The sequence below is a fragment of the Pelecanus crispus genome, chromosome 7 (assembly GCF_030463565.1).
Source record: "Pelecanus crispus isolate bPelCri1 chromosome 7, bPelCri1.pri, whole genome shotgun sequence".
Taxonomy (NCBI): Eukaryota; Metazoa; Chordata; class Aves; order Pelecaniformes; family Pelecanidae; genus Pelecanus; species Pelecanus crispus.
In genome coordinates this window covers 18,019,763-18,033,084 of record NC_134649.1, presented here as the reverse complement: position 1 = coordinate 18,033,084, position 13,322 = coordinate 18,019,763, and the positions used below count along the sequence as shown (strand labels likewise).

Genomic DNA, 13,322 nt, shown 5'->3' with positions numbered 1-13,322 from the left:
TACCTTCCAAAAGCTAAATCTGCTGTGCAATACACCTTATTTTGTAGGAATTAAATGTATGCAGAAACATAGAATAACTTTTCAAGAAGGCTAGTGAGGAAAATTGAAAGCCTATGCCTAAATAAAGCAAGGTTTCAACAAATTTACCCAGGTTGGACATTCAACAGGAACTGTGCTCCTAGTCATCTCAATCTCAAATATCCTTGCAGTTAACTGCTTTCTAACACCAAAATGGAATTGCATACACTTCAGTAACATGTATCACTATGAAACTTACATTGTCATTCATACAACCATGCTCTAAGATTATGTTTAAAAAAAAAAAGGGATAACATTGAAGTTAAAGGTTCAATTTCTCCTGAAGTCTAAGAAAATATGGATCATTATCAGCTGCATCTCTTGAGAGAAAGAATGCCATATTACTACCACCATAGTTCTGCATCACATTTGTCACACTGTATAAATCCAAGCACTCCTACAACTTATATGTCACATTAAATACTTGATTTAAAAATAATACAATGCTACCATCACCTGCCGTTGCTGGGCTGCTGTGGAGAATGTCTGGAATGGTCTGAAGGCTCTGACCTCTGGTCAGGAGATCGTGAACGACTGCGGCGGGGCCTGTCATGTGATCGGTTGGAATGATCTGATGCCAGCGACTGAATTTCTGAAATGTCTGTTAAATAAAAGTTGTTTTTTCATGAAATGATTGTAATTAAAATGGTGGCATGACCTGCTCAAATGGGAATAAGCTTTTGCAGAGAATTTTTATGAAGATGTTAAACTATGGTTATTATTTCAAAACAACTAAACTTAATATTCCTGGAAGAACAGTTGCAAGAATAAGAACCGTATTTTTTTCTCCACTGTTTTTGAAGGCGTGGATTTCAATCATATTCAAACAAGAATTTACCCACATGACAATCTTATCCTAACTCTTCTCCTTCCCACCCTCTCATCCCACTTAGGTGTTTCACATCTTTACAACATAGGGAATTCTTCTCTCCCTTTGGAAATCAAGTTTATTTATGCTCACCATCTCTTTCTGAAGCATTAGCAGAATGAATACTGTCAGAAAGATCAGGGACATTCAACAGTGTGGCTCGTTCATCTCGCTGAACAACCATCTTCAACTTGCCTTTTGACCTCTCTATTAGTGTTTTTGCATCGGCTAAGGACATATTTTCCGTCACTGTGCCATTTATCTGGAACAGAGTAAGAAAAGAGCAGATATAAACTTACTGAAAAAAAACCAGTGAATCTCCAGTAAATGTAGTGGTTTTCTGTCTGATGTTATGTAGAAATACCTAAAGATATTTATCAAATTACCACCATACAATGGAAGACTACTGGGCTCATCCAAACTATAACATAATCTAGAAAATTATTTTCATCTGTCAAAAACAAAGCCTCTACCACTAATACAAAACCTTAAAAATATTTGCTATGTTTTTTGAACGAGCACTGCTATACTCAGAGTAAGGAATGGTATGTTTTTCTGCACCAACACATTTACAGCATTACTTCGAAATAAAAATTGTTAGTACGAATTAAAAATCCCTGGGTATATCGATTTCTACAAAAATAAAAATTTAACCAGAAGGCAAGTTCTAGTGTTGCTCAACAGCGCAATTCCACAACATTATATTGTATAACTAAGCACGCAGGGCCAAAGTCTCATACCACCCCAAATGTTTCCTAATATGCATTTACAGTAGGCACCATTTGTCTGAATAAGGCCTGGGGAATAATACCAAAAACCAAAAAGGCTTTATAATTTTCGTTTCCTTACAGAGGCTGATTTATACTTAAATTTATTGATCTTTGAAGTAATTTAATAAAAAAAGATACATCTTCTACTAACAATAACTATGCTATTAAGAGATAGCTAATTCTAAGAAAAGTTATATCAATGAGCTTTCCCTCTGAACAACCACCACCACCATCATTTACTATACCTTTAGTACAACATCTCCTTCCTGAATATTGCCATCTCTTGCTGCCAGGCTATCCTGTGATATTTCTTTCACAAATATGTGGCTTGCCAACCGTAGACCATACTCTTTATGTAGTAGCAATAAAAGAAAAAAGAAAACTGATGAAGCTACAGTAAAAAAAAAAAGAGGGAAGTATCTGAAGACTTACAACACTGCTTTACACAACATTTACACTGAGGTTGAACTTGGCATATGAAAGGCTGTAGCGGAATTACACTATGGATTTACCATTATATCAATCTCTTTTCTAACTGCCTGTAATCATAGCTGAAGTTTAATAGCTTAATTTAGATGCTACCTACAATCTCCCTCTTTCAAACAAGACAAGACACTGACAACTCAACTAAAGTATATGGAAGGTATGTAGCCACTGACTACCAGATATCAGGTGCATGGCTGGGATTTTTTTTTTTTTACACTATATAATCCTTCATCCTTAATTAAGCACATGTATTTTTGAGTACGAAAAATACCACCAGAAATACAACAGCAGTGTTTAAGTTTCCAGCTAGCTACTCATAAAATAGGCAAACAAGCTGTTCACAGCACTCACTGTTCATACATTTCATGAAGCCCCTAACACAACATTGACCGAAGCAGTTGGCCTTTAAAAACCAGCAAGTCTTAGCAAGAGAATTACATACAAGTTACCTTCATTTTTCCTTGACTTCACCAGTGTTACTTTGGTAGGTTTTGCAGGCTGACTGGAAGTAACAGACCTTCTGTCCGATCTTGGTGATAAGCTTCTTTCTCTGCTAGCACTTCGATCTCTTACCCAGCTCTTCTCATGCCTTCTGTTGGCACTTGGACCACCACGGCTGCTTCTTGGATCACGTATCTCTTCATCGTAGCTATCGTCCTCGTTTTCAGACACTGGTTCAGGTTCTGGTCGAGTCACAGGAATCTGAATTTTCTTCATCCTTCGGATAGTCTACAATGAAACACTAGATATCAGCCTCTGGCTGCGTAATGCTAGTGGTATTACTTAATGTCAGAAGCCAAGCTAATCCCAAAACTCGAAAGAAAATATACAGATGTATTTGTCAATACTCTGAATTCTTGCATCCTCATTATCAAGTTCCATCCAATTAATACAGAAGACTCATCAATACATACTACTAGAAACCTGTTTTTGAAGGGGAGGAGTATGTTTGTTTTTACAGTTGTTTTAGTCCTCCTTTGCTTCTGCAAAAGTGGCAGAAGGGTAAGAATAACAGCCATTGTAGCATAACACCATATTCTGTCTTCAGAGCTGCATATTTGAATGCCCTCTCTCTTTGCTTAAACCCACAAATCAGTTACTGGCACTGCCAAAAACTCCTTTTGCTAACATGTAATCTACTGTATACTCAGTGTGTTATTGACAGTAATTCTCCTCAACTTTGAAGCCTCCCAATCTTCCAAAGCAGTGTTTATGCAAGCCACAGAGGAAGGGGAACATTCCCGCTGAAAGTTCAAAGTTGGTTTGCAGTAATGCAGACAGCTGTTTCCAGAGTAAGACCCAATCCTGTTCAGAGGTTTATTTGCTATGTGTTACAGAACTGAAGCAAGTTATACCATAAAGTTTTCATTAATTGCTTTTCTCCACATAAATCTACACACCAAATACTTAAGATACCAAAAGCCCTGCACAGCTCACCACACGTTTTGTTTTGTGTAAGCTTTAAAGAATTGCTAAATCTATAAATGCAAAACACAATTTTTTGCAACTGTATTAAAGCACACAAGAGCACTAGAAATCTGTCAGCACAAAAGCTTTTCCACAAGCCCTAGAAGTCTGCTTTCCTGAATTAAGAAATTAAACATTGTGCATTTGTGTTCTATTTTTTGTAACATAAATCTCAAACTTCTACAGAAAGCCGGATTACTACCCTTTAGTGATGACCTGTTCTGTTTTGCAAAGTTCAAAAGCCAAGCACTTTGAATAAGCCTACAAAATTATAGGAATTAAGGTAATTACACTTTATTTTGGCAAACTGTTTACTGAGCATAAAAAGAACTATGTTAGTGCCTGAACAGTGGGCAAAGTCCTTTAGCATACATCAGCCTTTGAAAAGCTTGATAAAAGTGCACTCAAAAAAGCAAAGAAATATTGAACAAAGCTGAGAATTGAGCTTTTGGCAAACTGAGAAGAACTTTACCATCAGGAAAAAGAATCTGAAGTATCCAGTGCCACATGACCCAAACATCATCATTCACATTTTAAAAAAAATTTGAGTGACCCACATGATAAACATATGATCATCACTTAAACCTGAAGAATCACACAGGTATTATTCAACTACCTTGCATCATGCATGTATTTCATAGCAGACATTACACCATTTCACTTTTGCTCTATGGATTTAAGTAAGCTTAAATCTTCAAGACGTTCACTTACAATTTTGGCATTCTTCCCACTTTTCCTCAGCTGCTGAACAGCAAATGCATGCTCGACATTATCCATTGAAACTCCATTAACCATTGCAACACGGTCATTTTCTCTAAATGAAAAACATCACAACGCACAGTATAAATACTTTATGCCAAGGGAAAAGTATTGGGAAATGGATGTCCCTGAGCAGACTACCTGTATTATAAACCTACTATACAAACAGTTACAGATAGATCTCTTGAGAGCAAAACAATTAGAAGGTTAAGCTACCAGTGACAAAGATGAACGCCCCCCCTAATCAAAATCCAGGTATAGTTTTGGCACTTACTGCAGCAGTCCTTCTGCTGGGCCTCCTTTCAGCACATCAGAAATAACTATTGATGTCTCACCACTCTGAAAGTGAGGATTATCTCTTCCTCCAGATATCGCAATACCAAATCCAAATCCAGGGGCCTATAATGTAACAAGAGAAATATTTTTACTTTCTAATATTTACATGGCCACAATTCACATTCCTGTGTCAAACAAAAAAAGGTCCTATGGGATGAACACAACTTCCTGGAAGAAAGATGGACCAATGAACCATGCAATGCTATGCAATCAAAGAAAAGGAGAGAATTAAATAAAAAAAAACACTTTTAGAAGGCAGAGGGTTTCAGACTAACTACCAAGAGCAAAATATTAGAGTTCCCATTTGTATTTTTTATGGCCTGGGCCTCAGGTGGTCATCAGTAAGACCTCAGTCTTCAGTAGGCACAACATCCATACCGCTGTGTTGAGATACTGATTCAAACCCATATCACTTCCTGCAACACTTTCTTTGAGGTTTCACATTATGGTATTTACCCAGCTTGACCTCACTTAGCTCAGGAACTGACAGACAGGATCGCAGCACACAGTACTATGACTGCAGGCTCAGTTCTTAGGAATAATACCAAGATCACTTGTACCATTAAATACAGCAAAACCTTGTCAGCACTTGCAAATCATCTGCATCTTAACAGAAGTAATTTGCTTCAATCTTTTCCCTCTAGGGTGACCTGCCACTACAGCAAGGTCAATGCCTCTGAAAAGTTATTCCTGTTAGATATTTCAAGATACAACAATGATGCTTACATTTCTGCCTCGAAGCAGTGAGGGTGGGAAATAAACTTTGTAAATATAACTGATTTGCAAACTATCTAGCTCTTCCACCTTTGCCCAGAAAACATTGTCAGAAGGATATCACCGTTTAAATGCTGTATTTTGCTCAAGAATTTGTTTCGAAATTTTTGACTACGCAAAATACAGTCACTGGATGGGAAACATCAGGTTTCAGTCAATTCCTCCTCTCCATTTCACATAGCATACACTCCATGTTGGCAGGCTTATCCCTTTCTTTTTCAGACTTTTCAAACATGACCCAGCTTTAGCAATGAGTTTCATAACCTCACAGTGACAGCAGAAGCAACATGGCAGTCTGCATCTGGCTGTAAGACACAACATTGAGCTTCTTGGACAGTAATTACTGCTCAGAAAACCTGTTTCCTATTTCCCCCCAAAATAGAGGTCATAAAAAGATGGTCCAGATTTAGCATGTAAGCAGTGAATAGGACCATACAGCATGAAAGATTTGGAGATTCACTATTCAGAAATTGATTTCAACAGTTAGCAAATACTGTTACCAGGTATGAAGAAAATAAGTTGGTCTAACAAGTGTGGGGGAGTGGGAAGGGGTACACCTTACTGCTTCTTCTACATTCATTTTAATTCATTAAAGGAAGACTGGATATCTTTCCAAGATCATTCCAGCCAGGTCAACCAGAAATCATGGCTGGGATTCAAGAATTACTAAGTGAAACCCTGTGCCATGCAGGAGGGCAGTCTAAAGGATCATAATGGCTACTTATGACCAGAGCTGAGGTTTTCTTTCAGTTTTAAACAGTTGACAGAGAGAATATCCAATAGCCTATTAAAATATGTAACACACACCCCCCGCCTCAAAACAGTAATATTTCCCCTTTCTCACACCACTGCTTTGTCTTTCAGGTTTCCATTACTTTAACAAACAGAATTCAGTTTGCACTATACTTGGGCAGGGAAGGAAAGGGACACAAGAGATAATAACAAAGACATTTATGTCAAACCATGTAAGTTTGACATTTCTATCTTCCTTTACACCATAAACAAGCAAACAAAAAAAGTGTTTGTTCTCCATTCATGAAAAGAAATACAATCATCAGGCTAAGGCCAGCAGAGATGTAGAAACTCACTGTAAACCTTACCTTGCTGCTCACCATTCTATTTTTTTTAGAGTAGATTTGCAAACCAAGACACCAATATTAATTAAGACAACTGATTTCATACTTCAATGTTGTTCTTTTCAAGAAGCCCTGAAATAATGCAGTCTCATATACAGACAGCAGTCAAAAAAGACCATAAGTCAGATAAAGGCTTTCTAATAACATAAATCAAAGTCTTAAGAAATACTCCAAATTAGAAAGTTCAGATGAAACCCTAAATCTTTTTGAAAATTTAAGAGCTCAAATAAGAAACCTTCCAGTAAACTTCAGGCTACTACTTTTCGTTTTATCCTGCTGCCCACCATCATCTTAAGAGATAAATGATACACTGAACTACTCCCAGACATGTCTGGAAACAGCAAGATGCTGAGCACTACAGATTATACAAGATATAAACATGTATCTTTACTAAAATAGCATTAAAAAAAAAAAATCTGCCACATCACAAATTCACCTGTCAGATGTTGTAGTGACAACACAAGAAAAGAACTGTACTATTTTGCTCTCCCACAGTAAGGCAGCATGGGAGAAGCACAAAGGTGTGTACATACCTGGTTTCTGTTCTTTGGGGGAAGGAGACACATCTAACACAGACACACAGAACTTGAGTTTCAAGTATGAAGAAACCCAGATAATATATGAAGTGCATCGTTCCTCCTTAAAGTCCTTTACAATTAAGTATGTAAAAACAGAAGATCTCTCAATAAAAGATAAACTGTAGCTACCTGATAAGCTTTAACTGAACTTGAGACTGGCTCAATCTCTTAAGAGCTAAGTAGCAGTCCAGGAAGTTGGAAGGGTTGCAAAGTAAGGGAACAAAACCTCTTGGTTAGAAGTTCAAGTCTCTCCTCCCCCAAAAAAGGTTCTAATAAGTCTTTTGACAATAGTGCTGGAATTCACCAACTACTGTTTTAAAATCACAGCCCAGTCAGACTGCTTATATGCTCTGTTCCGGATCTCTAAGATACCTGAAGCAGACAGATTGAAAAAAAAAAACCCAAAAATCTGATGTTGGAACCCTATCAAAGTACCTGAACTGACACATCTATACTGCAACTAACGGGATTAAGAATGCTCTGTCCCTAATTTGTAATGACATCTCTGGAAAGCAAAGGCCATAGAAAGACACCCTTCAAAAGTAGTGAGCAAAGCTGCGTTCTTCAACAAGAACTCCCTATGTAAAGCCCTCCTTTGTCTTTTGTAAGACTCATCTTCCAAAGTTTGTATACCATACTACTCCCTTTCTAAAGGGCTATTACAGGATCAAAACATGTTTAAAATACAAAACATATCTTTTCAAGGTATGTAACAACACTTCTGAACTGCCATTAACAGGTTTATAAATCAGTAACTGCCCCCTATAACAATACAGAAACATTTTTAAAATGTTTAATACCTCAGACACTGACATGTTAAAAAAGCTAATCAGTAGACTACACAGGTGCAATACCTTATATAGTACCTGCTATTGTAACTTTTTTGGTTTTTCTTCAGAAAGAAACTGCATACAAACTGTATCTACTTTCCTAAAGTTTGGTGATTACTATCAAAACTGCTTTTTGTTTTTACAGTTTTGGCTACCTTTATGGAGCCTAAGAAGACTTAAAGGAATCCTACTCTGCCATACACAGGAGCAATGGAGTTACAGTAAAGAACAGCACAGACTTAAAACAAAATAAAGTTGTCAATGCTGAAGTTACCAACAGGACAAAAAATGAGTCTCAAAGCAGGAATAAAACGTAGTCAAGAATATTCTAGGTATCTTTGCTAACACACACACACATGCCACCTAACAAGCTACTTGTATTTCCCCCTTATTTTTAAGCCTGCTCATTATAATGAATAAAGACCACTAACAACTATGTTTTGATCAAATACCATTAATAAAACCCAATTAAAATGGAAAAAGACACCACAGTTACACAGTTTCTTTTGGGCACTTGGAGGGACAACAGATCTGCTTGCCATTAAGCAGGTACTTGTGAAGAGGCAAGAGTTGATCTAGACTGACACCAACTCCGAACTTCTCTGCCCCTCCCAGGGGGATTTACTAAGATTTTAGACAAATTTATTCTGGATCAGATTCTTCCAATGACTTGTTTAGCCTCGTTTCTGAAGGCAAATACTGACAGAACGTACAAAAAAATTTGGTGACTCTCAAGAGCTTTGCAGGCATACCAATAAAACAGGAAGCCAGTAATGTGAAGTGCTGAATTTCTACATGGTAGATGCAAGTCAGGCGTGTTCAATATCATTAATTCCACCATTCACAGCCAGCTCACTGCCCTCAGCTAAGCCAAAATCAGAGGGACTTTTTAGCGTGCCTCACTAGAGAAAGCAAGTTCAGTTCTTCAAAATGTTTTTTCTGTGGCTGACAGTAGACAGTCTCTAACAGTTCTGTAGCTCAGCCAAGCGAAGCAGATAAAGTCACACAGAAAATATTCCACAACCACTCAGAGCGGCATTTTGAGTCTATTCAAATTCTATTAACTTCTCTAGGTATCTTTGAGGATAACTTGAGATCTGGATGCATTTCACTCCTTCCAACTAAACTGAAGTAACCTCGTTTACTTGATAATCTAACACTACAAGAATGTCACAAATGAAAAGCAAAAATCAGAAAATCCACAAGCTAATATGCAGTTGCCCTCCTAAATCCTCTTCCCTGTGCTAAGCATAAATTCTAAGCACCAATTTGCTTAACATTAGCAAAAGAGTTTTGGTTTTATCTGGCAGATAGAGAAACATTGTTTGGTTGGTTTTAGTTGGCTAAATTAATGCTATCAAAGTTATTAACAGTACATGCCATCAGCCTTCAGCATCTAAATGAGATAGCTAACAAAACAGTTAAACCAGTAAAATTGGCAGAAGTTTGGCACATAAAATATCATAAGCAAAATTATTATCAAACCACACTTTCACTTCTATACTATACAAGGACTTCAGACTATGCTGCAAGCAAAATCAAAGACATGATTTCTAGTGCCTACCTATTATTTCAAAATTTGTTCAAGGTAACACCATATTGCAGCATTTCATTGTTCCTTTGCGCACTGACTGAACTCGTCATTTTCATGTTTCACTGAAGTAACTGCTCCAATTAACCAGAAAAATATCCCCTTCAAGAGAAGCTAAGCTATCACCAAGTCTACTAGCCAACCTTGTATTGCTATAGTGCTTTTTTGTTTGTTTTTGAATATAAGACAGTACTGATTTAATCAGTAATGTGAGTAAAAAAATTTTAAGTTTACACAGGTTCCAGGGATGACTGGACAGCTTCACGAGGAAACATAAAGTGCAATTACATAGAGAAATAATACTTCTTGCTCAGGAACTTGTTAGAAGCTTGAAGAGTAGCCTAGATAAGTATCACTACACATTTTTGGTTCTACATATACTTTTCTTTCAACATGTGGCTGCAGTTAGACAGGGTACTTTGTTAGACAGCCTTCTGGTCAAACTGAGCGTAACTGCTGTCTTCTTAAGAGGGCGGGTACTAAAAGGGTTATTTTGAATTAACAACATTAAACTCATGAGAATCAACAGATACTAGGTTTGTACAGAGAATTAGCATTTTATCTGACCAGCTGATCTATTCATACACATTTTTAGTCACAAAGGTCCATTCATCTGATCAATGCTACAATTCTAAAATGACTTGATTCCATGCTAAAGAACTGAAGGCAAATGATATAACTTGCTCCCTTGAGAAAACTCTTGTGCATCTCTGTTTTGTTGCAATGATGTCGTGGTTTAGCTCCAGCCAGCAACTAAGCACCACGCAGCCACTCGCTCACTCCCCCTACCCCGATAGGATGGGGGAGAGAATTGGAGGAGTAAGAGTGAGAAAACCAAACACTCCTGGGTTGAGATAAGAACAGTTTAATAATTGAAATAAGGTGAATAATAATAATAGTATAATAATGATAATAATAATAACAATGTACAAAGCAAGTGATGCACAATGTAATAGCTCACCACCCACCAACCAATGCCCAGACAGTTCCCGAGCAGCGATCGCTGCTCCCCGGCCAACCCCCCCCCCAGTTTATATACTGAGCATGACATCATATGGTATAGAATAGCCCTTTGGTCAGTTTGGATCAACTATCCTGGCTGTGCCCCCTCCCAGTTTCTTGTGTACCTGGCAGAGCATGGGAAGCTGAAAAGTCCTTGACTAGCATAAGCAGTACTTAGCAACAACTGAAAACATCAGTGTGTTATCAACATTCTTCTCCTACTAAATCCAAAACACAGCACTATGCCTGCTACTAGGTAGAAAATTAACTCTATCCCAGCCAAAACTAGGACAAATGAACACAGCTATTTGGGCCATAACTCATGGTTGTTTTAATACTGGCTGCCAGAAATGGCACTGCATCTTCTTCTGACTTTCCCTAAGCAACTGTATTGGGTTTACGTGGCAGGGCTTTGGGAGCGGGGGGGCTACAGGGGTAGCTTCTGTAAGAAGCTGCTAGAAGCTTTCCCTATGTCTGATAGGGTCAATGCCAGCCGGCTCCAAGACAGACCCACCGCTGGCCAAAGCTAGGCAATCAGCAACGGTGGTAGTGCCTCTGTGATAACATATTTGGGAAGAGGAAGAAAAACAAAGGAACACAAAACTGCAGCTGAAGTGAGGAGTGAGAATATGTGAGAGGAACAACTCTGCAAGACACCAAGGTCAGTGAAGAAGGAGGGGGAGGAAGTGCTCCAGGCACCAGAGCAAAGATTCCCCTGCAGCCCCTGGTGAAGTCCATGGTGAGGCAGCTGTGCCCCTGCAGCCCATGGAGGCCCACGGTGGAGCAGATATCCACCTGCAGCCCATGGAGGACCCCACGCCAGACCCCACCCCGTGGGAAGCCCATGCTGGAGCAGGCTCCTGGCAGGACCAGTGGACCCATGGAGAGAGAGGAGCCCATGCTGGAGCAGGTTTGCTGGCAGGACTTGTGACCCCACGGGGGACCCACACTGGAGCAGTTCATGAAGAACTGTAGCCCCTGGGAAGGACTCATGGAAGACTGTCTCCTGTGGGAGGGACCCCACACTGGAGCAGAGGAAGAGTGTGAGGAGTCCTCCCCTTGAGGGAGAAGGAAGCAGCAGAGATAACATGTGATGAACTGACCCCAACCCCCATTCCTTGTCCCCCTGTGCTGCTTGGGGGGAGGAGGCAGAGAAAAAAATCAGGAGTGAAGTTGAGTCTGGGAAGAAGGGAGGGGTGGGGGGGAAGATGTTTTAAGATCTGGTTTTATTTCTCATTATCCTACTCTGATTTGACTGGTAATTAATTAAACTGATTTTCCCCAAGTCGAGCCTGTTTTGCCCATGAGGGTAATTGCTGAGTGACCTCTCCCTGTCCTTATCTTGACCCACGAGCTTTTTGTTATATTTTTCTTCTCTCCCCTGTCTAGTTGAGAAGGGGAGTGATAGAGCAGCTTTGGTGGGCACTTGGCATCCCACCAGGGTCAACCCACCACAGCAACTCATTCCTTATTGCCTCTCTTGTACAGCTTCACAATAGCTACATCAGAAATCAATTTAAGAGTAACTCAAATAAGAGTGAGTCTAAATGTAAAAGCTGTCTTTCTATTCACCGATTCCTAGCACATGTTCCTCTGTGTAAAGTGCACATTCTGACCATCCAAAATCACTAACTTAAGAAAGTGGCAAGCAAATAAGGCTGTTTTGAACACCTTTATACATACTTAACTACACTGTTTTATGCCCCTGCAAATGAAGTTTTAAAACATTTAAGGTATACTTACAGCACAATCGTTAATGAACAGATTTCTAACTACTTTCAGTTACATACAGAAGTAATCTAAAGCTTTGTTTCTGGCACAGTTATTTGTAGACAGGCTTATCTCTGAAACCCAACAAACAAACAGAGCTACTATCAAATGGAGCTTTTACAACACCTCTAAATTTAAACAAAGGAATATGACAGTTTCCTTTTCTTTTACTTCCTGACATCTGGCTTTTTCCTATTGTTTTCAAAAGCTACCAGTATCCTGCGTTAGGCACACACAACCAATTGTACGAACTTACCCTGTGAAGAGTCACTGTGTGTTGTTCCCATATAGCTGTTTCTTCCATTGTTGTGCTCTAAGGAGGAAAAAAACCCAAAGATTAGACTTCACTGTCAATAGCTGCACTAAACAACTGTATAATACCACAAATAGAAACTTACACTCAAAAGTAGCATTAACATTCATACTGAATAGCTACAGAGAATTAGGGCTGGCTCATTTGTTACACATTTCCTGTCTCTGTATGTCACATCTGAACTTTCCGTATTCCTAGGGAAGGGGGAAGGATGGGCAAAATAGATTTCTAATCATTATATATTTCAGAACTTGAAGTTATAAAGAAGTTTAAAGGGAAGGACTACAAGAAGCATTTGTGGTGTAGGCTGTCTTGGTAGCTCATTAAGCGTACAGTAAATGAAGCTGGTCCAAGGCCCACTTTCAGTTTTCCACTGTGATCCACTGTATTTATATGCTAACTTACATAGTTCACACTTTTGTGAACGTCCTCCTTTTGCTTGTTTTAACTGTATGCAGATTACCACTAATTCATGAACACACAGCTATAGATTACAGTACCTGTGCTACTCTATTATGCATACAGGCCACATTTAACAGACTCCACAGTTTAGTGTGGTCTAAT

At 38.9% G+C, this 13,322-nt stretch overlaps 1 protein-coding gene across 4 annotated transcripts in view; it reads right to left on the bottom strand.

The window, feature by feature from the left end:
• TJP1 (tight junction protein 1) overlaps positions 1–13,322 on the bottom strand; it is a 198,704-nt gene that overhangs the window by 32,462 nt on the left and 152,920 nt on the right. For 3 of the 4 annotated variants that reach the window (XM_075714663.1, XM_075714664.1, XM_075714665.1), the window contains 7 exons: positions 12,702–12,758; positions 4,703–4,827; positions 4,381–4,483; positions 2,652–2,931; positions 1,962–2,065; positions 1,040–1,208; positions 535–679 (listed from right to left, as the gene is read on the bottom strand). In XM_075714663.1, coding sequence (XP_075570778.1) covers positions 535–679; positions 1,040–1,208; positions 1,962–2,065; positions 2,652–2,931; positions 4,381–4,483; positions 4,703–4,827; positions 12,702–12,758 — 983 coding nt within the window. The remainder of the gene's footprint in view (positions 1–534; positions 680–1,039; positions 1,209–1,961; positions 2,066–2,651; positions 2,932–4,380; positions 4,484–4,702; positions 4,828–12,701; positions 12,759–13,322) is intronic. The other variant, XM_075714666.1, reaches the window with a different exon arrangement.